Raw genomic sequence first — 26067 nt, forward strand, 5'->3', positions numbered from 1 at the left:
CCTTAAAACTTTATTGGTTCTGACCGCTAAAGTGGCTTAATTTCTGTAAACTATTCATAGACATTGCTTAATTCTGAATATTCAGTTTTCTCTATTCAGTGTGTAAATTATAAGGAATCAGATACTTAATTCGAAACCCTAGCTCATCGCATAGGTGCTTTTAACCGAAATACAAATTTATGTGCTTATTTCGTGATTTTACATTATTTGCTGTGGGAAACCAGGGGGTTCCCGACCATTTGCCGGGCGCCTGTGGCCCCAAAGCCACAGCGCAGAGGCCCTTTAAGAGGGACCTATTTTATCCAATGCTAGAATCAACACTTTGTCGAATCTATTAGATATTTAGGTATACTTATCCTCCTTATGAACTAAGGATAATTGTTACTTGTTTATATTTCAATAATAGCAAGATTGTAAATTATTTTATATTCTGAAATATAATATTACTTAATTTGGGCCAGTGTACTTTTGTATACTATATCTCTGGCCTACTACCTACTATATAGGTTAGTCTAATAACATCCCGCCTCCTGGGAGGCAATATACAGAGTTCTTGGATATATATTCACGATATCGCTAAGTGTGTGGATCTAGTTTTCCGACACTTGACTGCATGAAATTATTGTGTACATTTTTTACAGGTCTCGAGCAAGAAGGGTACCTATATATAGGTTGAGGTCCTTAACTTGTGGATTTGGTAATAGGAGCAAGACACAGACGGGGTGTAAATTAATTGATCCACCATGTTTCAAGAGATTCATGTGCATTGATGCCTTCAAGTTACACTGTACAGACAGACTATATAACTCTTTTGCAGAGTTTTGCCAACATATTATAATATAATATAAATGACTGCATTTGTTTGGGTGTACTTGTTCCACGACAAAAACATATTTATATATATTACAATGTATTTTTGAAAAGTACTCGCCTTTCAAAATAGCTTCGCCTTTTCGCAAGGCTTGCTGCTGTTTCACATTGTGCAAAGCAAACAGTATCGCAATGCTATAATTTTGTATAAATTGAGAACTAGAGGGTCATGCCCTAGACGTGACCGCCCAGAAGTTATACTAGAATCGTTCGTGCAAACCATTAAGTCACTGTTTATTAAAAACCTTATGACTGGGTACATTACATTCCACGGTGGGTACATTTGTTAAACGTATAGTATCAAACTATGACGAATAATGTTAAGTGAATTAAGTGATAACAATATTTGGTCCGTGCATAGAAGCACGTGCCTTTGAGATTAGTGCATGGGTAGTTTAAAATAAACTTAATCTGTGCATAGGAGCACTTACGATCAAGGTGGTTCGAATCCTCAAGGTTCACAAGGCAGACATAAGGGTGTAAAATAAATCATTCATAAACGCCCCGTTAGGTCAGTTTTGTACATTTTTATTTCCAACATGCTTGTGCAGCACATGACAATTTTCCTATACCATGCCAGTCAGGGATATAATAATTAAATAGGTACCTAACCTTGGTTATGTCGTGTACCTACATAGGTAGGTACTCGTAAAAATGTTAACTGAAAGACTAGTGCTCTCGAGGCAAATATAATTTATATTAATTTCTAGTCTGTCATAGCAGGCATAGACTTCAAAGGTTTTTAGATATTCATAGGGCCGCTAAACGGAACCCTTTGTACACCTTGAGCAGGCTGTTTGTGCTCTTGTAATTTTATTTTCACACCATCAGTGATATTAAACATAGCTTATTTCAGAATTGAACCGTAAGCTATGTTGTGTCGTGAGCTTAAGTGAGCCTGATTTAATTAGAGTCCACAGATTATCTGGACCTTGGAGGATTGACCACACCTTATTCTAAATATCAATATTCTGTCTGGGCTTATGGTCGAATTTAGGTGACTAAATCTCTTAGTATTATCTATGCCACCAACGTTATGAGGCTTAGCGTCTCTAGACCACAATTTTATATTAGGGTGCAAAGATTTTTTCATCTTTAAAATAAAAATGAGTCGAGATAGGCCTGGAATCTTAGGTTATTTCATATCTATTATATTATAATTTTAAAAATGTTAATTATTCCAATTTTGAGTTTAGCCAATAGGGTGTCCGGGACCCTTAAAATAGATTGGTAAACAAAAATGAAACCTCGAATAACGTAACCTATTTCGACTGATTTTTACCCAGAACATTATTTTGTTAGAACCCTTTTCACTTGTCCTTTGTCCAAAAGGAGGTATTTACATATTCATCTTTGTTATATTTTTATGATTGTGGCCTACTCGCTCGCCTGTGTTATGACCATATCATTTAATTTCTGACATGCCTTGCGCAGGCTTATATAGGTTGTAATATCATCATCAGTAACTTGACATCAATTTGTGAATGAATCAAAGATTCTTTGGCACACCTTACGCAGGTGGAAACATGGCAGCCTTGCGCAGGCTTAAATAGGTACACAACATATTGGTATCATCACAAATAACTTGACGTTAGTTTGTGACTGAATAAAAGATTCTCTTAGGCACACCTTACGCAGGTGGAACCATAACAGACATAGCTTAAGAATATCATTCAAATGAAGTTTATGTTTATGGGTAATATTCCCTTAGTTGCGAGTTCTTCGCTCGACAAGGGGAAAGGATTTACTTTAATAGGCACTTTTAGAAAGTGTCATTCACGGTGACGAGATTTGCCATGACTAAACTTTAACTCTACAGTTAGCGAATATAATTTGAAATTATGAAGCAAACCATGCGTCTTCGTCAATGAATCAATCTAAACATTCCCATATTGTTAATGCCCTTTCAAGTCACAGGCTTCCGATTTTATTTAAAACGTTTACAAGTGTAGGTACTATTTATGTAGGTAGGTAGGTAGGCTTAAAGAACCGTCTTGTATGTACCTATAGTTACATATAGAATGAATAATCAAGTTATTCAAATCCAAAATAATACAAGCACATATAGCAACTACATGCAAGAGTTCTTTTAAGCTGTTAGTACCTGTTATTTATTTAAAGAGATACCTATCTACCTACATTTTAACCATTTTTTTTTTTTTTTCAAAATCTAAGATCTAGTTGGAGAGATGTAAATTGATAAGGAGTGAGATACTTAAGGATTTCCATGTCATTCTTGCGCAGAGCCATGCTAATATATCTCTTTATCTAGTCAGACTTAAGTTTACGTACTGCCGAAGTACTCACTTTCCACAAAAATAAATGCAATTCTTGCGATGTAGGTTTGTTCGTTACCTTGTGTCCCTCAGAGCGGAAATAGAAGCCCCGCGAAGCGGGGCTTCGTCGACTCCTAAGCGGGTACACGTTATTTATCAGCAAGTTTATTACCAAAAATGCAATATTATATTTAACCCGGAACGGGATAAACCGACAAGTTGCTGATAGATACTTGGACAGATAAACCCTACACGTCTATAAGCTTCTACCTTAATACGTAGGTTCTACGTAACACGTATTAACTATCCGATCCTTTCGTATTCGAAAACACAAATCACTTGAAAACTGAAGGGTATGCCTCCACACATCACCATTTAAGTGTTATACCTAATTTCAACAGTTATTATAGACACACAAAGATTTAAAGTAATTAAGTAATAAGACTCTGAAGAGACTTAATGTAGGTATAATATTAATTAAATTCTAATGGTGACAAGTGCACGCTTTACCAGCTCGATGTGTTTTCTACCATTATGTGTTTTAGTATTTTCATTAGCATAGCCACGGTGCGCGCAGGCAGCCTTTGAAAACTTACACATTACTATTCCGGATCGTTTTTATTTGCTAGATAGTTTAACGGACACTAAATTTAATTATTTATTTCGAACGGCAAAAGCCGTTAGAAACTGTTTTTCAATATAGTCAGCTAAACTGGGGTACAATTCAAAAACTCACCAGCAGTTTAGCTTCACGACCTTCCAGATGGAAAAACAGCAAGCCAATGAGTTGGAAATTTGTTTTTGCGACAACCGCCAAAAAGCAAACTGCTGTGTGGTGGGAGTGTGGGAGAGAGAGGGACGTATATGCTAGAAAAGGACAATACGACCGACAACAGGGTTGCCATTCTCAATATTATTATTAGGTTCCGAATAGCGGTACAGTTGTTTAATGTCAGAGATTTTTACAATCGAGCAACCGCCAATTTCGTGCATTTAATCCTTTATATATTGTTACATAGCTTATTTTATCGTATGTAGCATTATATACGTCTGTATATTTCAATGTGTAAGGCGCCATGGCAATGTTCAACGAGTTGACGTTCTCAGCGTCTAGTCAACCGAAGCCCGCTTTGGCCAAGTTACGGAACATCCTGAACACTCCGCGCTTCTGCACGCTTTGCTACGAGTCCGCGGTGCAGCTCCAGGATCTAGACAACTGTCCTCTCGTGGACGGGAGCGATATCTGCACACTAACCCTCCGGCAAATACTGCACGAATTGTTTCAAGACGCGGTAAGGTTAACCCTTAAATTTTCAGTATTTCTAAATGTCTGAAACCTCTTACTCCCAGGTGTTTTCGATTTTTAACATCGTTACTATGACACTGTGCGTGCGAAATCGTGACTGGGAGCAGAGGTGTTTAGATTATGTTCAATAAAGCCATTAGGTCAGACAGACTACAGTGTAAGTATATTAAGATCTATAATTATTCAATTGAATTATAAATCCCTTACGCTTTGAAATTGATCTCTCAGATCTTACTATTACACAAAAAAATTTAATCACTCACTGTAGCACCAGAATGGAATGGAAAGTCAATCAGTTTACATGCCCCCATTGATGTAGGCCAGGGTTTGGCATAACCTCCAGCGGCTCTTTGGAAGTACAATTTAGACCATTTATCCCTACCTTGCTCTTCTGCTAGTCTGGTCCATGGTTCATATTTAGTTAAATATTACATACTGTTGTTACTAAATAAATAAATAAATATTTATAGGACAATTTTACACAGATTGACCTAGTCCCACAGTAAGCTCAATAAGGCTTGTGTTATGGGTACTAGACAACGATATATATATTATACACATATGTATAAATACTCATATACATAGAAAACATCCATAACTCAGGAACAAATTGGGATGAACACAAATAAATGCCCTTACCAAGATTCGAACCCGGCCTCCTGCTTCATAGGCAGGGTCACTACCGACTAGGCTAGGAGGCCGTTAAAATTTATTATTATTGCAAAATCTATTATTACCTTTGTAAGGTAATACTAACATAGTTTATTTTGCTCGGGGCAAGACAAACAGTACGAGGATTCCATACAAGTGATAGTCTTACCCTTACCTCATGAGTATCTCACCTTCTTTTTATCTCAAAATAAAAATAAAAATAAAAAAAATAAAAATCATTTATTTCAGGTTACCAGGACCCATATTACATTTACAAAAAATAACTAAATTAAATTAAATTAAATACATTTACAAACTAAGTACGCTACAAACATTTACAAATAACAAACAACATACAATACAAATTACACATTATTAGCGACACTGGGTAAAAATTATCACTTTCATAATAATCATAATAATCATAATTTATTCAATGCATCCATGGTATTTTACATAGGTGTTAAATGTCTAATAAGTACAAACATGGACCCTACTAGGGTGTAGCATTTTACATGTACATATTCTTACCCAGTGGGTGAATATTGGCTTACAACTACAAAAGGAAGACTATCTTAACATTTATCATTATTATACAAGTTCTATATTGCACTCATCACATTATATCTACATCACATCACATAATCGAGGCTAAGCTTGATCTTCGAAGAAATCCTGCATGGAGTATGGGCATAAATGCAATAAGTAGGACTTTAGTTGTTTTATAAAAGTTGTGAATTTTTTTTCGTTTGAGATATGTTGGGGAATTTTATTAAAGATTTTTATAGACATTGCATGCGGACCTTTATTGTACATTTGCAGTGTAACAGGGGCACTCACAAAGATTCTATTTCGGTGGCGCAAGTTATATGTTTCTGAACTTTGGTATTTATTTTCATCAAAAAGATCATTATTTTTACGAACAAATTTGCAAGTTTCTAAAATATACAAGGCTGTAAGTGTTAAAATTTTTAATTTAAGAAAGTAAGGCTTTCAACTTTCCTCATCTCTTTTATTTACAAGTATCCTTATACACCTCTTTTGTAAAATGAAGAGATCTTTAACATTTACGCTATTGCCCCACAGTATTATTCCATACTGCAGCCATGCTTGGGCAAAAGCATTATAGGCACATAGCGCAGTTTTTAGATCCGTGTTTAATTTTATTTGTCGGAGAGCGTACGCAAAACTGGATAATTTAGCAGCTATTTTATCAGTGTGCGCTTTCCAGTTTATGTGTTCGTCAATTTCTAAACCGAGTAATGAGCTGGTGCTTTTAAGTTCTAATTTGCAATTTCTGAAATGATAATCAATTTTTAAATCTATTTTTTGATGAGGTCTAAATTGTATTAGGTTAGTTTTCTGTAAATTTATTTGTAAATTATGGTCTTCTAGCCAGGTCAAAACTGAACTAAAGATAGTATCTAAAGTATTTGTAGCTTCATTACTGTGCTCGCTTGGAAACATTATAGATATGTCGTCTGCATACATGAGGCATTTAATATCGTAATGTTTTAATACTTTTGGCAGGTCGTTAATATAAATAATAAATAATATATAATATACATCCCAATACGCTGCCCTGCGGGATAGAACAGGTTGTGTGTGTTGTGAGCGAGCGGATTTTACTTAATGTTTTTATTTTGTCATCAAAGTAGTCTATTTCAACAATTTGTTGACGGTTCTCGAGGTATGACCTAAACCAATTTTTTGTCTGGCCAGTGATGATTTCTACCCAGTGCTTTGTCATGGGGCAGTCCAAGCGCTCAGCGAACATGCTCAGGATGGTGTTGGAGCTGCCGCGCACTCTGTTCAGCAGAGACGCTACTCTCTTCCTTCTGACGGCGTGGAAGCCATCAGTGCGCGCCTCTGCGAACATACCTGACGCACTGCAGCGTCGCGGCAGCTTCATCAGCATCCTGAATATGTTATTGTACTGTACCCTGAGCGCATCAAAAAACTTATTTGGGAAAAAAAGTCAAGGCAATAAAAGAAGTAAACTTTACTAGAGATCAAATCATACTTTTTTAAATATTTAATGGATATAGGTACATCTTTATGAATTATAAACTGAAAGTCATGAAAAAGTGACCAAGGATCTCATTGGCCATAGTAGGAATCAAACCTGCATCTACTTCACCCACTAATAAAAAATAATTATTCTGACTTGATAGTCCTTTGTATTATTTCAGGGTTCCCGAATCGTTCTCAGCAAATATATCTGCGACCACTGCCAGGCCAAGCTTGTCTACTCCTACCAATTCATACGCTCCGTGAACAACAGAGCCGAAAACTTCAACTACTATCTCACTCAGCTCGACTCGGAAACCATAGACCTGCTCAACTGTATGGCAGACAACCCGGCGTGCGCTAATGCTGTCATAGTCTTGGAAGAAACAGCATCCAATGAAAACGGATTAGAAAAACTTGAGAAATTCAAGTGGCACAATAACCAACCTGTAAAAGAAAAAGTCCACATCATTGAGCGTCCTTCAAGGCATTTAATAACGAAAAACTATAGGTGCGGATACTGCAACAAGGAATTCTGCGATAAAAAGTTCCTTTTAACACATTTCAATACTTGCGGCTTGTGCAAAATTGAAGCCGGTTTTAATGTTGAAAACAGCGTTCCGTTTGAGAATATCTTATGCCCAAAATGCAAGAAAAGACCATGTGAGCATGAGAAGTTTATTAAATACTTTTTCGATCAAAAAGAGGATGCCGTTGTAAAGACAAAATGTCTAGAATGCCCTTATACCGCATCTATGCTGCAAACGCTGATATCCCATGTTGATAAAAAACATATGGATATGTTAGCTGACAACTGTGAATTATGTGGCAAATTATTTTACTTGAGAGAACAGTATTTTAGCCATTTTGATACATTCCACCCGGACTACAAAATATGCTTTTACTGTAGCTGTGTTATTCCCAGCGAGAGCTTGTATGAGCATGAAGCGGAATGCACAGTCACCGAGAAAACATACAGTTGTGACAAATGCCCTTCTAAATTTGAAAACGATATGCAAGCTTCCATACATGCTATGGCACATGAAGATATACCAAAGAAACCCAAAAAAATAGTTCTGAAGCGGTCATACTCCTGTCCGCTTTGCAAGGAAACATTTACCGGTAAATTGAAATTACAGAAACATTGCAATGACGCTCACGGAGTGGAATCCTACAGAAACAACCACTGTCAATTCTGCGATATCAAATTTACAACGAAAAAGGAGTACTTGTTGCATATTCGTGAGATGCAGCATTTTGCTGACATTAATCCGAATCACAGTTACCGCCACAAATGCCAGTATTGTGACTACACAGCGAGACATAGTTTCATTTTGAAGACACATATGAACCGTTATCATTTAAAAGTGATGCCGTTTGAGTGTGATATTTGCAACAAAAGATTTTTAGATAAAAGAAAGCTAAAGGCTCATATAGACAGACACATGGGCAAGGGTAAGACGGTGTGTTCTATATGTGGTGATACGCTTGGGAGCACGACTGCTCTTATTAAACATACAAGATTACATACTGGGGAGCGACCGTACCCATGCCATCTGTGTGATGTTAGCCTAAATTCTGCCAGCGAACGTAAATTCCATGTCCTACGGAAACACACAGAGAAGACCCACCCATGTCCGATCTGTGAAACCAAGTTTCACACACCATACTTTGTTAGAAGGCATATTCAACAAGTACATTGGAAAAGGAAAGAAAAGTTTGACCACACGAAGGTAGAGGGACTGAAGCCGGAACATTATGAACTGTTCAGAGATAGAAGAATGGTCGTTTTATAATAAAGATAAAAACCGTAATATTTCTTAGATTAATTTACTAATATTAATTTATGTTTCAAATGCAGGCGCGGAACATTGATTATATATTATATTGTTTTAAATTCCGCGCCTGTTTTTAATTATGAAAATAGGTAGGTTGGCAAGACTAAAATGTTTTATGTTATGCTGAGTTTCCGTGTTTGCCCCACTTCGGCAACCCATATACAATAAGTTTGGTCATAGAAGAGTATTTATAGATGGTCAAGCAAATCTTGTCAGTAGAAAAAGGCGTGAAATTCAAATTTTCTGAGACGATATTCCTTCGCGCCTACATTTTTCAAATTTGCCGCCTTTTTCTACTGACAAGATCTGCTTGACCAAGTATATATGGTATTGTTTTCTGTCGAACAAGCATTGAAACTCAACATTTTTAGCATCAAGCTATTCCAGCTAGTATTTAAAAATATTGCGTCATGTTTAAGATTTTCTTAAATAGCTTGGCAATCTTTATTCGTCAAGCAGTTTTTATTAAGTCTTGAATAGCTTTTAAATAAATACCATTTGGCGCCAAATTGGAATTTAATTTCATAGAAATCAAACAAAATGATCAAAGTAAATTTTTATTGATTATTCGTTGTACATAAGCGACTATAATTATAGAATTATATTCAAACTTAACTAAGAATATCTTTGTAAAACAATATCTTCAATTTTTCGAAATCCGAACAGTTATCAATTCATGCAAGTTTACATTTTAAACTAATTTGCTAGTAAAATAAGCAAACGGTGAAATACTGATTTCCTTTCGCAATTGGAAGATTAAGTATCATTTTCTTGGAAGAACTATATTTATTTTATAAACGTAAATTTAAATATTTTCCCAATTTTAAACTATCGAAATAGTCACTTACAATCACATTTACATCTTGTCTTAATTTAATTTGTGTTTTTGTTTACATATAAATAAATATATTTTTGAGTAATGCACGTGTTATTTCTTTTCCTAAAATTAGTACTCGTGGAATATAAAAAGTGACCCATTTTTCGATATATTTTTTAAACTTGTTACTTCCATACTTTCATTAACGAGTGAAATAAACTCATATTTTGAAATTATTAGAAAGTGGGTCACCTTTTTTATTTCCCTTTTTTGATACAAATACATTGTCGTTATATGAAGGGTTGATCCCTTATTGTCAGTAATTTACGCATAATAAGAAAATAATTAAAAAATTGCTACATTACTTGTCCGCTACATATGATAGACGTGTACCTATAAAGTATCCACCAATACATTTGGCCAAAACTGTAATAAACAACTTTGTTTTTTTTTGTAAATACTGTTGGGCGTATATTTTTTTAAATAACGTACTGCCTCCAAGTAAGGCTTATGAAGTTACTACAGGTGTCACATGCACGTTACCGGTCTTTTATGAGGCTAGCCGGTCGAAGTATTTTACAGATGGTGGCAGCATAGGTTTAAATGACAGTTCCTCCCTAGAATTGTTTCAACCTCTTGGTTTTTTGGACGTTATGACCTGGATACTAGCCTTTTAAGCCACATTTCATAGACCAAAACCAGAGATGGGTAAAACCTATACCAACCCCATTGTAAATTATGTACCTACCTAAGTTTGCGTAGGTACTTGTCCAAATATATTGGCGGCAGGTATAGGTAGATTCAAAAATGTTAATTGGTCAGATACAAAAGTTTAATCTATCTTAATTATACGTGTATAATACTTTAGCACTTGGGGCTTTTTTGTGCTTTTCTACGATGCATTAAAAAGACCACAAAATGGCCGGGAAAACTTTAATGGAAGTTTTGATTTTACAAAACAGCTATCGCTATTATGCGATAATAAGTGTCTGACCAGCAGATTTCTACAAGATTTATTTTGTCCCAATTAAAAGGGAATGTTCGATTTATTTTAAAATTCAAATGTTTAGCCGACAGCCAAATTTGGTCGGCGATACATCTTTTAAGTTTACTCTTTTCCATGTTTTTGCAACTCTATCTTTAGATTCTTCAACATAGGCTACTTCTTTTAGATCGCATTCGGGTATACGCTTTTATAGCTCGTTTGGTACAGTAGTGAGCCTCTGTCGCGCGTTCATATTTAGTAGGTATGTTCAGACGAATGATTAATCAACGGTAATTATACATACTTATACCCCTAGGGCTCCTAGGGAACCTAGATAGGGCGACAAAGTTGGCAAAATGCCACAGGCTGCAATTTAACTGGGGCAATGAGTTGGTATAGTTACTAACAAAGTTAGTGACAATTACAACAAAGGTGTTTTTAGTTAAGCCTGCGCCGTGTGGTTGTTGGCAGTCACCGGCGGCGCCTCGGCCTCTTCCTCCGCCGCCTCCGCTTTCAACTTCCGGTATTTACCTGAAAAGAAAAAACAACTGACGATCAAACACAAACACAAGTGATGCGAGCATAGAGGTACAATAATATAGAGATGACACGGGGGAGGGGCCAAATGACCGAACGAGATGCACTTATGGAAATTTGAGAAATTTCAGTAGGAGTAGCAGAGAAAGCGGTATTATTGCTTGTCCTTGTCACAGTCTCACTTTTTGTTTGTTCCCCACCAAAAATTTAGTATGGTTTATAATGGGCAACAAATAACCCGACCGAATTACGTAGATTGTTTTTGGTATGTTGTCAGGAATGTTAAAACGTGTTTTTAATACCTATTGTCGCTTTGCGTATGTTTTGTCCCTCGCGGAGGGACGTGTATAGCTCATCTATGTAATACTAGGCCTATGGATGCGAGTAACGAAGAAACGATTATCGCTCTCGTTCTTGTTCTATGACAGCAGCGCTACAATGGGGACCGCGTTGGAGGGGTCTGTGATCTTGTGGCCTAAATCGAAATCTTCACATTTACATTACGTGCCAATGAACAGGGGGCTCTTTTGCTTTGCTGCCCTCTATACACAGCTATTTCAATTAATGTACTTTTAATAACTATTGTTTTAACTGTGGGATCATTGGCATAGTGCCACTAAAATAATGAAATAATTTGCAAAAGTCTAGAGCCAGATCGCGTCACATCAGCAATATCAGCATCATCTAGTGACACTTATTTAAATCACAGAGTCTTCTTTCACTTTGCACGGATCAATAAGGTCAGTTGTTTATGGTATACTCGTATCATATACCGAGTCACGGGGCTGCCGCCAAGCTACCTAGGCAAAGATAGACTCGCGGGGCCTACAGCTCACAGAGTCACGGGGCCGCACCCTAACAGATAGAACGTACCAGTCAGTACCAGCAGCCTGCCGCCAAGTTACCTATGTAAAGATATTAAAACTCGCGAGGTCTACAGGTCACTGAGTCACTATGGTAATACTCACGGGAAACTCTGAGCATGATGACTCCCCACCAAATGGACCAGCCCCACCCCACCAGGCAGAAGAGCACCGTGAACAGCTGCCCAGCACCCACCAACAAGTTGATCACGAACGAACCTGAAGTCATTCATTTATTAACGTTGGTAATACTGATATGAATATGGTATCTTGGGATTTCTGCCAGTTGCATCAGCAGTGTTGCTAGTTCTGAATTTAAAAATAGCGACGAAAGCTAAGGGTGGCAAGCCAGCTTATTTAGTAGGAAAAGGCGGCAAATGTTAAAAATGTAGGCGCGAAAGATTAATCTACTCATTCAAATTTAAAATTTTACGTCTTTTTTTACTGAAAAAGTTGGCTTCCCAGAGATAAAGCAGCAACAAAACGTCTTATCTTGGTATCTTTTATTGCCATATCGATCGAACGAAGAGATGAACGAACGGTCGAATACGAGTATGTTCGCGATAGCCCCAGAGTTAGACCAAGAGAAGTTTGCAACGTTTTTGATAGCACACGCAGTGCAAGTGTCATTTATATACTACTAATTTCATAGAAGTTTGACGTTTAAAATAACACCTTTTCTTGGTCCGACTCTAACTGTACCTACCCTTTTCAAGCAAATAAATGGTTTATGACTTATGCCTTGCTCACCTATCCTGTGTTTGGCGCCGTCGTGAACCCCGAACCTGGGTATGCCGAAGCACAGGCAGAACATCCCGCTGAACACCGTCCCTGTAACACGAACATTAGTTAAGCTAAATAATTAAAAAAAAAATAAACAAGGCATAACTATTTAGTTTTTCTGTTCGTTAATAGATGGAACTAGTTTAATTTATAGTGAGCTCATTTTCTTTGATGATTTTTTATGTAAACAGCCATTGCAGGATCACATTATTGCGCGTTCATCGTTCAATATATTTAGTTCTACAGTTTGCAGTTGAGCTTTTTGCTTTAACCGTTTGACCGCAACGCCTATCGTGCGCTGCGCGTCTTCGTGAACCTTGTCAAAATGTACGAAGGTTAGTAATCCAAGCGGTCAGGGGTTAGAAAGGGTTAGAATCTATGCCATTCATAAAAAACCGACTTACCCAATCCAGGCACGAACACGTTGCAGAAAAGACACCAGCAGGACCGCATCATGCTTGTGTGTTCCAGCAGTGAGGGGTTCAGTTTCATTGTCTATAAACGTATGTATGATAAAGTAGAAGACTCACCCAATCCAGGCACGACCACGTTGCAGAAAAGGCACCAATAGGCCAATACGATAGGGAGCACTGGGATTGCAGCACGCATCATGCTTGCGTGCTCCACTAGTGAGGGGTCAAGCTTTTTTCGAGTATCCTGGAAAAACATGTCAAATTAATATAATAGTTCTACATTACATTCACTTTATTTATTTTTCTTCTTAAGTTAGGTTAATTATAATGGTTAATTATAATGACGACTGGTCTGGCCTAGTGGGTAGTGACCCTGCCTGCGAAGCCGATGGTCCTGGGTTCGAATCCCAGTAAGGGCATTTATTTGTATGATGATACAGATATTTGTTCCTGAGTCATGGGTGTTTTCTATGTATTTAAGTATTTGTGTATTATATAATATATCGTTGTCTGAGTACCCACAACACAAGCCTTCTTGAGCTTACCGTGGGGCTTAGTCAATCTGTGTAAGAATGTCCTATAATATTTATTTATTATTTATATAATATGAATATAAAAGTAAAATATAAAAACACTTACAAAACAATAAAAAAAAATATATAAACACATTATAAAAAGCATACATTACATTATTATTAGAGAGAAGAGAGAAGGTATAGTGTGTAGCTTTCGAATAGATCTCGACGGCTAATCACCACTCACTCACTCAGTAACCGAAGTACGTATTTTTTATGCAGGTGGTTGTGGCACGTGGCACGAGCGGTTTTATTTAACAATAGACAATAGGATTAGCCGTCGAGCTCTATTTGAAAGCTACACACTATACATATACCTATAGATCGATTTTATTCCACCATCAGTTTTCTACCATTCTAGTACATAAGACACTGGTGTTACTGATAAGCTTAATCATAATCCATTAGAATAATTTCCACAATACTGAAGGATACACGTGAAACAGACGTCGAGAATCTGCTTCCAAAACAAATCATCATCATCATATCAGCCAGAGGACGTCCACTGCTAGACATAGGCCTCCCCCAAAGAGTGCCACAATGACCGGTCTTGCGCCACCCGCATCCAGCGGACTCCCGCGACATGACAAAAGCAAATGCGAAAGCAAATGACATAGGTTAGAAATTCAGCATCAAAATTTGTTATTATAAGTTTCATATTAGTGCGCTTACTCATTCGTTTTTTGTAAACTGGATAAATAAATATTTTAATCCAAGAGAGCATTCCATTCCAGTCGAAATGTCAATACCCACATCCAAGTCTTCGTCCAAATCGATGTCAGCTTTCATAGCATCCATCATGAGCAGGACCCGAGCCCTCGACGGAGCCCTCGATGATCTCCGGGGCTGCGGAGACGGCACCGGAGTCACGGGCATAAGAGTCGACATGATGAGTGATGACTTTTTGAAGGACTTTTAAAATGTAGCGTACGATTAACCAGTAATATTTGATAAAGATCTCGGACACTTTTTATCAGTCAGTAATTTTCATTATTTTGAGATTTTTTTTTGTTTTATACAGCACGAGTAAGATTTTGACCCACGATTATAGAACCAGGTTTACTTAATAAAAAAAATTGGAGAAAGATGGTGAATGGTAATGTCACTCGGATGACGGTCGGACACAATCAATTTAACTTAATTTGTGCGTTTCACGTTTGTTATTATATTAGGTAAGGTTTACTCGGGTAATTCCGAATGTCGAAAACTGTCGGATAATTGCGAAATGAGACTTTTATTATGATGGAATTAAGGGTGATTTTCATCTGAATTTCGGAATTATCCGACATTCGGTATTAACCGAATACACCTTACATAGATATTAGTGTGATGATTTTATCTGGTAGTTTAGTTAGCTTTCTTTATTTTAACCCAGTTTGGCCATACGAGCTTTACATTAGCAACAAAGTTCGAAAAAATAGTTTTATCATTTTGTAGTTTGTACTCGTAAATGTAATTCATTTAGGAATCTGATGAAGTCGCGAAGGCTCCGGTGAGTTTAAAAGTCAATAAATTTCCACAACATTTAAATATATTGGAATGCTTTGCGGTTTATACTATTTCGCACTGTCGTAGGCCACAGACTGACTTAGTTTTAGTAGTAGTCCTTTAACTTCATTTCGATAATATGTTTGATTGAATATCGAACTGTTGAACAACCTTGTGGGTAACCCAGTATCTTTTATTGCGAATATAGAAGCGTCAAAGTCGTAGTAACTATAATATTTACAAACAAGTACTTTTAGTGTTCCATAAGTTCTCGATAAAAAGATATAATTATAAGAGTAGGTAGGCCTGTGTAGGTAATTTTTGGTCTCGAAAACTGACAAACATGCAAAGACAAGGGACTGTACAATTTCTAGTAATGTATCTAACGGCAATATAGGAGTTAAACTTTTAACCCCGTCATCCCTTTCTATACAGGGTGGAAAGATAAGTCGGGCCCTGGAGGGAAACTACCTTAAATCCTTAAGCTGGCTCATTTTACTTAAAGGAGACGTTCCTTTATTTTTAAAAAGAAACAAAACTGCATTCAAATATTTTCTAAAACTCGCTTGCCTCGCCCGGGACTCGATCCGACTAAAAAATCCAAAAAATAAAAACTCGCAATTTTATTCTACTAGTCGATACAGTTAATGTTAGTGATAACATTTCTCCAAGAAACATTAGGTCTTACACTCGTCTGTCGTACAAAATATCAATAAATTCTGTTAGTACCTACTTAAGATTTTTTTAGACAAGCCAAATTGAAGAAAAAAAAGAGAAATACTTTGAATGCAGTTTTGTTTCTTTTAAAAAATAAAGGAATGTCTCCTTTAAGTAAAATGAGCCAGCTTAAGGATTTAAGGTAGTTTCCCTCCAGGGCCCGACTTATCTTTCCACCCTGTATGATGATAATGTTTAAATTACTGAATACTACACATATTTCTTGGTGAAGGCGAAATGTATGAACCTCATAGATCTGTCTGTCGTTACTTCTGACTCGGTTTAATTATGGTTAAAAAATCTTGCCTCACTTTAAAAAGAAAGAAAAGCGAGTAAAGGAATCACGCCCCAACTCTCCTATTCCATTCGTTTTCCACTTAACATTTTTAATGTATGCGGAAGATCCGAATCGCGGCAAGAAAAAAGGCGGCACCGCACGCGACACCCAGTTGACATTGTGCAGCAACGAAACGCAACTCAACCAGCCAGGCGTTATCTGTGGTAATGCATCAAAAAGTTTGCGGACCAAGTAGTTGTGTGATAAATAACTATAGGTACTAACAATAAGTCCCATGTTGGGCGCCATATTTTAGGAATGATTCCCTGTGTAAAAATGTGTATATTAAATAAGAACATTTGCTTATAAGTGCTAACATAGCTTGGGTCTAACTCTACTTTGAATGTTATCAAGTTTGACATAGCTTTTTAAAAATAGAAAAGAATATGTAATAAGAATAAAACACCAAGTTTATTAATCCTTATAGTTTTCTGTAAACGGTGGGGGTATTACTTGTACAGTCGACGCCAAAGATATGTTTACACTTTTGCACCTTACTCTTTTGTATAAGGCAATAAAACGTAAACATCATATTTGACGTAGACCGTACAATAATTATTATTACTTTGTGTCACGAATGTTGCATCATATTTAAATAATTTTCTTCAGGAGCCAGTGAGGTAGCTACAAGTTTTAATTACTGAAGAACTCTTTATTGCCATGATTTTCTAACAGTACAAAGTAGGCGCAAATTTTTTTCGCTATCTATTTTAAATTGTCTCTATCTGGTTTGAAATACTACACGCCTAATAGTCCCAAAAACTAAATTATTACTTCATCTTAAAGCTAGTTTCATTAGTGAGGGATCTGAGGGAACCAGTGAACTGTTTTCTAATTTTATCTATTAAATTTTAACGATAATAAAAAAACTTAATAGCAATTAAACTTGTCTAGTGTCAACGAATGTCAATATCGATATCCATTGCGACTACAGAATGACTTCGCTCGCGTGTCAACTGGCCGCCACATTATGCGAGGGTCAATGATTTACTTGGAAATGTCGCCTGCTAAGGTCAGCCGGCGGAGGGTTTACTGTTTTTTTGGAAGTCCGTTCAAGGTGCTGTCTCCGTGGTTAAAGCCGTTAATGGTGAAGGTATTGTTGTCGATAATGTCAAAAGTTGTGACGCTCCAACGACTACGCCACTCGACCATCCCACTAACCCGGGGTTAATCGGTTAAACCGTTAACCCAGTGTCAAATTGTACGGTAACTATGGCAACTACAGGTTTAACCGGTTAACCCCGGGTTATTGAATGGTGCAAGTGGCCCTTAGAATAGGATTCTCATAAAGCAATTTTTCAGTAAGTTAAATTTACCTAAGGATATTCGCCGCATGAAAATAATGTCTGTTGAATGACAACATGTTTCGGCGACCACAGTAGGTGAACGGCCGAGTACAATTGGGTAGGTAAAGTTTTTTGAAGATAGGCAAATTATATTTTTTTCCGATAGTATTCATTACAGCAATCACGGAAATGCAGCTCTTTTATTTTTATTTCATTTTATTGATTAAATATAATTTTTTAAATGATTGATATGACGTTTGTGAGGTGGAATGGCAGATCCCAATAATTCCTTTGCGCGTCGTAAATGGTACGAGATAGAAAAAAAAAACGATGTCAACTGTCAGTGTCACTTAGCTCGCATTCCCGAAAAATAACGGACAAGCCTCATGTTACCTTGCGAATTGCTATTAATGTTATCATTGAGATTTTCGACGATCTCAGCACGACCCACGGACTTCTGATTCCCCACGACATCTGCGCGTATTAGGACAAAGATTGAATTTACTTTCGATAACTTGGCACTGCATAATTATTGGACAACGTTTTCTTCCCCACCCCTACACGACGGCCCCTGCGCTGACCCTTGGACAGAGTTTTGCAAGAAAAATAAGCGAATTCATACGAGATTGCGAGCAGATTCTACAAATTTGAAATTATTATCATAACAGTGATAAGCACAATGCCGTTGAATTAGAGGAGCAATGGCCGTACAGGAGTACGTATCCGTGAAATACATAGGTACATAAAACTATCTTCACTTGTGTTTTGATTTTTATTATTAAATTGCCATGAGCTGTTAAGTTCGTAAACAAGAAATCGGTCTAATTTTTTCTAACAATTTCAACCATCTGTTAGTTTTGTGTGGTTATCCTCATTTTATGAATGTTGTTCTTATTTTCAGGTGGATGTAAACATTCATTGGCGGTATTATACTGATGGCTAATTAGAACCATTGAGCCATGACATACTTCCTTGCAGTGTTATTCGGCTAAGCCTCGCGCATCCTGTGAATCTGAAGGATATAATTATTTCCATAAAAAAGAGCAATCGAATTAGGACCAAGATATCCCGAGAATCTAAAGACATTTTATAAAAAATGCAATAAAATGAAAATGGGAGACTCTCTTATTTTAACAATGTTACAAGATCATGACAATGTTATGGTCTATACTTATTAAAATTTTAAAACCAACATGTCTTTATCTTTGACTTGAAAATGTACAAATGATTTGGGTTAAGTTTTATGAAATGCAACTTATGCTAAAAATCTATTATTATTATATGTCAAATTATCGTGAACTCGATGTTGCTTAAGGCGTATCCAGATTAGTCAATTTTTCGCCAATCTGATTAAATTGCCCGATCGAATCGGGACGTACGGACGCAAACGCCAATTTGGCTCGCCGAATTCAACCGCCGATAATGACCGATAAAATGAGGTGCGGACACAAGAACACCAATTTGTGAGGCTAGTATTTTCGTTATGGGGCATTTTTTCAATTTAAATGTCTCTAATATCACCATAAATCTAAAATTGGAGATTGACGCCAATTTCATTTCTGATCAAATCGACCGATTTTATCAGTCCCGTCTGGATACCGCTTTAGCACCGCGAAAGGGCGCTGCGCGGTGCGCGCGGATTGACGCATGCGCGTACCGTATGCTTAGTATCTATGGTAATATAATTTTAAAAAATATGCAAATAAAAGGCGGCAAAGTTTATTCGTTGTGCAATACTCAATAAGTTACCGCTTGTTATTTTAATACTCGTAATAAACAAAATGAGTTGAAGTGCCGAAAACGACCTGGAATAGACGGCACACCGCCTCATTTGAAAGCAGAAGCAAACTTAATAATGAATAACTAGCTTCCTGCTAAGTCCAGGGACAAATACAACAGGACTTACGACATGCTCATGCTGTGGAAGGACACAAGGACAGCCAAAACGCAAGAAACACCTACTCTGAAAGTGGTTTTTAGCGTATTTCTGTGACCAAGTGAAAACTAAAAAGCCATCTACATTTAATATAAACTAAGAATATGCGTTGTTTTTTTAATTGTATTCGCGTCACTTTACCCCTATTAAATACGCTTTACTAAATTGAATTTGTTTTATTTCCTCACATAATTTGAGAATAGTGCTTACTATGTATACCTCAATGGAAGCAAAAATGTAGTATTTTTGCGAGTTGATACACTTGCTACTTGTGTATAGTGGCAAATGTATTAAACCCGCAATCAACACTAATCAATATGTAAACAGGCCCCAACGTGAAGCACATTTACCCTACAGACATACTTATCCATATTGACCATATTTGAACCTTTCAACTCTCTTCAAGGGCACGCCACACAGCGTGATCCTATATACTGTTGTAATGTTAATGCTTAAGGATAATAATTTGTGGATTTATAAAATAAAACGAAACGGAATTTACTGGATTTATATTATATTATTTTGGATTTATATTATAAGTTTTCTAAAGTACAGTCGCCATCAGATATATTGGTGCAGCTAGGGTGCTCATAAATATCTGAACACGCCTCTATTATCAGGGCGTGCGTGTTCAGATATTGTGAACACCTTGCCGAGCCCATATATAATAGCGAATAACGACCTAGTTATAAGACTATTACAATCTTAATCATCATGTATGTATAATACAACAATCACGTTTATATAGTCCTCACAAACGTATAAGTTACCATTTTGGCCAATATATCTTCAAAGTTTGGCACCGAATCGCTGTTAAAGACTTTGGTGTGCTCAAATACGCTGAATTTGGAAAGTAACGTCTGTACTTCCTACAAGACGGTACGACGCACTTTTGAGTTCATCTCTGTAATATTCTATTTCCATTCGAACGTTTCCGGGATCGTCTCCATCTATTGTGTTGATACTGAGATCCAAAATGACTCGTGTAGCAGTCCAAGAGTCGTGGTAAAGGCGTTAATGAAAGTGTTCTCCAAGAAGCAGTGCCAAGTAGTCGAAAGCAATCGTTATCATTATCAAAATATCCGTGTTGATCGTGCTAGGGACGTTAAAAATACTTATTCTAGAAATCACACCGACATCCAATTACAAGAAAACACAAATGTTTCGTCCGTGGTTTCGTCCGACCATTATTTTCCAATTATTTGCAAGTTATTTTCCAAGAATGACACTGACAGTTGACATCGATTTTTTTTCTATCTCGGCCCATTTACTGCGCGCAAAGGAATTAATTACTCGAGTCTGCCATTTCACCTCACAAACGTCATATCGATCATTTAAAAAATTATATTTAATCAATAAAATGATATAAAAATAAAAGAGCTGCATTTCCGTGATCGCTATAATGAATACTATCGGGAAAAAATATAATTTGCCTATCTTCAAAAAACTTTACCTACCCAATTTCATACAAAAAATGTTTCATTACATTATATGCCAAGGCGGTTAGGAATAACATCTATAGTGACCGTGCCGAATCGTGCAAAACTGCGAAGACATCGGAAAGAGATATGCCTACTTTTACATCCACCTGGGACCTGTTCCTAAAGAAGAACCTAGGGTGATCCAGCGTTGTAGGGATCCTGCGGGAAAGCCTTTGTCCATTAGAATCTCTCTTCTACCTAGCGTTATCCCGGCCTTTGCCAAGGTCCGCTGTCCTACTTGCCTTTTTTCGCCTTTTTTGCATTAAACTGAAATGGTAAATATGTTATGTTTACCTCAGGTGGCAGGGTGGGGGACAAGCTCTTGTTCTTGGAGAAGAGGCTGGGCCTGCGGCTCAAGGAGGGCTCGGAGCGGCGCCGACACATCCCGCGCAGCCACGTGCAGAGTCGGTTGTTGCAGCAACTGTTACAGTAACCAACCGTGATAAATGTGATTTACTGATAGCAGCATACAATGTTAAATCAATTTCTTGTTAAGTGAAAAGGTGGACCTGAAATTGAGATATACAGATTTGCCATCTGGATTCCAATAGTATGAAAGATGCATTGGGTCCGGATTCAGATCCGGATAATTAAATACAAGTTGTATTGGAAGCCATACAACATGACGCCCAACATGGGACTTTTTATGTCCCGTGTTGGGCGCCACTTTAGAATCAATCAATTTATGACGATTTTAGGACTTCTGATTACTTGACCTTAATGTTTTTTTTTCAAAAAACAATTAATACAGAATCCAGAAGGACTGTTTATATAACTGGCTACTTCGCTCGTTTGTCACGCCACGGTCATCTCTCATTTTTTACAAAGCAGTGGTATTTAAATAGAAAAACATGTTGTTGCGGGACAACAAGTCACGCGAAGAGCTGTGATGACTTTTCAAAGGGTTGCTTGTCGCTAGTATTAGCTGGTTTTTAGTTCCTTGTGAACATTTAAAATGAGTAATTGTTTGGTGGGTGTTCGAAGCGACAACAACGTCCCGCGTGGATAAAATGTGAAATGTCAAAGGACGATATCTTCATACTAGATCACAGTTGTCAAATGTCAGTCAGATAACCTTTTAAACCAATCCAAGAGTCTTACCCAAAACAAACAACAAATTTTATTGGCGTCCACAGTACACAAGCGTAACTCCGAAACTGCCGGTGTCGCTCGAATGTGTTACCGTCCGTAAACTTGCAATGAATATTTATACTCACGTGGCAGGCTGTCGGTCGCTAAGTATGCTGTCCCGGCGCTCCACCACCGGTTTTCTTTTCCCGCAGCACCCAGCTTGCGCCGCATCTTCGCTGACGCTGTAAGGGACCCCAGAGATGCTGCTATCACTGACGCGTCTCCGACCACAGCAGCAGATCACGTCGCGAAGTTTGCGTTTGCGTTTCGTTTCGTTCTCGAATTCAATCGCCGCCTGAGGACAGTAGACAGTTGTGAGTTTCTTAATCATAAAAATTTACGAGTCCTAAACATATTCTTGCAGGATAGGAGATAAAACAGAACTAAGCCACATGAATTATCGTAATTTTTCAATTGCACCTGATTCCAGGAAAATATATTTAACAAAGTTACAACATGCAAAAAAAAATCGCAGCGTGTTAAAGATTGGACGCCCGTTTACTAGACTAGCTATTTTCAAAATTGTGATCAGAGTATCAGAGTAGCAATGGCATCAGGATCATATTACATCAGTAAGAAGAAGCACCAAGGTAACTTGGTGTCAAGGGTGTTTTGTATATGGTTTTGATACTATTTTCTTTATTGTCTATGTCTATAGTTCGTTTTTTTTTAGCATTAGAAAGAACTCCACAGAAGCAAGCATGCAGTTTTTATCACTCTTTAATTGTTAATAATTATTGAATTATCTAATGTAGCATGGTCAATACATATAATTTACTTCAAATTATTACCGCTAAAAGTGCCGGATTTGGAACCACAAGCTTACTTCTGCGAAGTTCTTTCTAATGCTAAAAAAAGGACTGTAGTATCAAGTTCTTTTTCTACTATTCCATTTTTAAATACTGAAGTATATTTGACAATTTTATGTTTTTTTACGTCTAATAATCTTGTAGTAACAAGTCAACTGCTTGTGTTATTAATTTTCCACTCTTATCTATCGAAGCCCTCCTTTATACTTGGGTTGTTGGACTTTTTAACTCTGTAAACATGTGTAACTCTGCATTAAATATGAACTCACTTTCCCCGCCGCTCTCTCCACGTCCCTGATCCTCTGCTCTTCCTCCTTCTTCCTCTTACAGCAGTTCAGCTTACTCATAACCCCTTTCCCCTCCTCCACGTTCTTGACTTCATCATCATCAACCTTCGGCTTGCCGCAGCAAGGGCAGCACTGCCTGCATTTCCCGATGAGACGGGACCCGATGGTGGGCTTCTTCGGGGCATCTTTGGGTTTGTCCTCCTCTTTTGACTGGCGGTGTGCGCGCGCGGGGGGTTTCGGTGTGGTGCTCGTGCTTTGGGGGAATCTGTAAATGATGCTTTTTTTAAATTACTGGGTAATAATTAGGGCAAGATTCGATCTTACGGAATATAGGTCTGATCGTTCTAGCTGAGATGCCGAAGCTTGCCAGACCCGTGCAAATTTTTCGATTCCTTTCTTTTTTTTACGGAACACAAAGACTTCGCTGTCCGTCTGTCGGTCGGCAGTTGAAATTTTCACAGATGATGTATTTCTGGTGCCGTTATACAAATACTAAAAAGTACGGAACGATCGGTGGGTGAGTCCGACTCGCACTTGTCCGGTTTTTTACACGACGTAAACGGACATCTCAGATCGGATTTGACCTGTAAGACGCTGAGTTACGCTACAGTTAATTGAAATGAGATTAGCAATCCGACCACTATACTATATGCAGGTAATATGATGATTGTTATTATTGTTAGTAGACAAGATGGACTGACGACCTTGTTTAGGTCGCCGGAAGACGCTGGATGCGGGTCGCTTCCAACCGGTACGAATGGAGGTCCAAGGGGGAGGCCTATGTTCAGCAGTGGACATCTTATGGCTGAGATGATGATGATGATTGTTAGTAGGTATATCAAACTACTACCTATAACTATTACTACCTACATCACATATATCTGCCATTAATCTGAAATTAACGTAAATTGAATACTAAGTCTAAAACTTTAATTTCTAATGTTCTGCTATTTTAGTAGGTAATACCTACTGCTATGAGTGCTATGCTAAGCTAAACTTTCATATGCTACATTTTCATAACATACCGAACGCTGAAGGTTGTACCAAAAAAGCTTTAAATCAGCCTTTTATCGAAAGCCATTATAGGCATTATAACAATCTGAATGGCAATTTGACGTCAGTGCTACGTAATTTCCGTTGCCGTCACCAAATATTCAAACGCGACACACATAAACTTAGCTACTACCAAACCATTTGCAAATACAATATTTACGGGTAGATATAACATACTATTTGATTATTTTTTATTTCTATTTAAACTTAGTATAAATCATGCCAATAATTTAAGTTTTTATTTAAATCATGCTTTGTCATCTTCATTTATATGAACTCAAAGTGATATCACTACGGTAATCTTTGTATGTTGATTATGGGTGTAAAACTATATCGTAAAAGGTTTCATTCTCCATGCCAGTATTTATGTAGAGGTGTAAGTGAGAATATGTTCGCTAAGTACATTGACCCGGCACTTTCTATCTCTATCGCACGCGTAGTCGCTCATAATCGATATAGTTATATTGCAGTCCCTCTCGCCCAGTGGTATTGACCACTGGCATCATCGTTGAGACAGCAATTTTAATTATGCCGTGCGACAGAGATAGGAAATGGCGGGTCAGTATACGAAATTCTTTTTGTTCACCATTCTTACTTTAGTTATTGGACTTAATTCCGATCCATCTTACTGCAGGAGACACATAATTATTTTGGATGACAATAATAAACAAAAAACAAAAAGACCAACGACCGACTACGGGAAGGACGGATGACTTTAGCATATATGTTGGTATGTTTGTATCGAGTATTCCGTAGCTTCAAAGAATGTTAATCTAATACATACAGGGTGTCCCAAGAAGTAGTGATATACTGAAGCTGGGAGGTAGAGGACCTAGAGGGCTATCTGTATCACCCCCATGTATGTTCCGCGATTTTTCGTATTTTCGGAGTTATGAGTTTTTTTTTAATTTTTCACCTATCGCCGAGTACGATGAGATTTTTATTTATGGTGACGTGAATTATTGCGGTAGATGCTTGATTTTTTTTGTGTGCTGGGTAATTTTATCTTTCTTGGCATTAATTATTTTTTTAATTCCATTCAAAGATCTAACGATAGTAAATGTTACCATACTGAATTGGCCTATCTATCAGCTTAGCACACAAAAAAAATCAAGCATCTACCGCAATAATTCACGTCACCATGAATAAAAATCTCACCGTACTCGGCGATAGGTGAAAAATTTAAAAAAAACATAACTCCGAAAATACGAAAAATCGCGGAACATACATGGGGGTGATTCAGATAGCCCTCTAGGTCCTCTACCTCCCAGCTTCAGTATATCACTACTTCTTGGGACACCCTGTATATTCTGTTAAAATATTAGCGACATATCGGTACTCTGGGCTATAACCGCGAAAATCGACATTCGAAAATTGCGGCAATTTTTCTCTGTCATTCTAATTACGCCTTCATTGGAGTAAAAGAGAAAGATCCCCGCAATTTGCGAATTTCGGTTTTTGCGGTAGCCGCTCTGTATTTCGCTAAGATCCCCACGATACAGGCTGAGCCTAGGGGATCACTGTACAGCCTCTCTTGTAGTATTGATTTACTGAAAAATATATGTATTTTAAATTTGAATTTGTTTTTATACGGCGAGAAACATAGGTTAGATTTTAA

General features: G+C 37.4%; 2 protein-coding genes and 1 long non-coding RNA gene across 3 annotated transcripts in view; 2 read left to right on the forward strand and 1 right to left on the reverse strand.

Annotated features, from left to right (window-relative positions):
• The first annotated feature begins 4097 nt into the window (after positions 1 to 4097).
• LOC134675872 (PR domain zinc finger protein 5-like) lies at positions 4098 to 9875 on the forward strand. Its single transcript, XM_063534199.1, has 2 exons — positions 4098 to 4438; positions 7296 to 9875. Exons 1-2 carry the CDS (start codon positions 4223 to 4225, stop codon positions 8907 to 8909), a joined length of 1830 nt encoding a protein of 609 aa, XP_063390269.1. The 5' UTR covers positions 4098 to 4222; the 3' UTR covers positions 8910 to 9875.
• Positions 9876 to 10002: 127 nt separating this feature from the next.
• Positions 10003 to 26067, reverse strand: part of LOC134675845 (protein stum) — a 90601-nt gene continuing 74536 nt past the window's right edge. Inside the window, exons 5-11 of the mRNA XM_063534147.1 lie at positions 23379 to 23661; positions 22387 to 22595; positions 21464 to 21590; positions 13467 to 13593; positions 12904 to 12984; positions 12259 to 12372; positions 10003 to 11284 (exon numbers count right to left, since the gene is read on the reverse strand). Of these exons, the coding sequence (XP_063390217.1) occupies positions 11196 to 11284; positions 12259 to 12372; positions 12904 to 12984; positions 13467 to 13593; positions 21464 to 21590; positions 22387 to 22595; positions 23379 to 23661 (1030 nt within the window). The 3' untranslated portion in view covers positions 10003 to 11195. The remainder of the gene's footprint in view (positions 11285 to 12258; positions 12373 to 12903; positions 12985 to 13466; positions 13594 to 21463; positions 21591 to 22386; positions 22596 to 23378; positions 23662 to 26067) is intronic.
• LOC134675956 (uncharacterized) overlaps positions 11570 to 26067 on the forward strand; it is a 178759-nt gene continuing 164261 nt past the window's right edge. The window contains exon 1 of the long non-coding RNA XR_010099827.1: positions 11570 to 11579. This is a non-coding gene — a long non-coding RNA (uncharacterized LOC134675956). The remainder of the gene's footprint in view (positions 11580 to 26067) is intronic.

The sequence above is a fragment of the Cydia fagiglandana genome, chromosome 23, assembly GCF_963556715.1.
Source record: "Cydia fagiglandana chromosome 23, ilCydFagi1.1, whole genome shotgun sequence".
Lineage (NCBI taxonomy): Eukaryota > Metazoa > Arthropoda > Insecta > Lepidoptera > Tortricidae > Cydia > Cydia fagiglandana.

Coding starts and splice junctions, on each gene's coding strand:
- LOC134675872 (XM_063534199.1), top strand. CDS start 4,223: ATGGCAATGTTCAACGAGTTGACGTTCTCAGCGTCTAGTCAACCGAAG. Junction 4,439..7,295: donor ACGAATTGTTTCAAGACGCG/GTAAGGTTAACC, acceptor GTATTATTTCAG/GGTTCCCGAATCGTTCTCAG.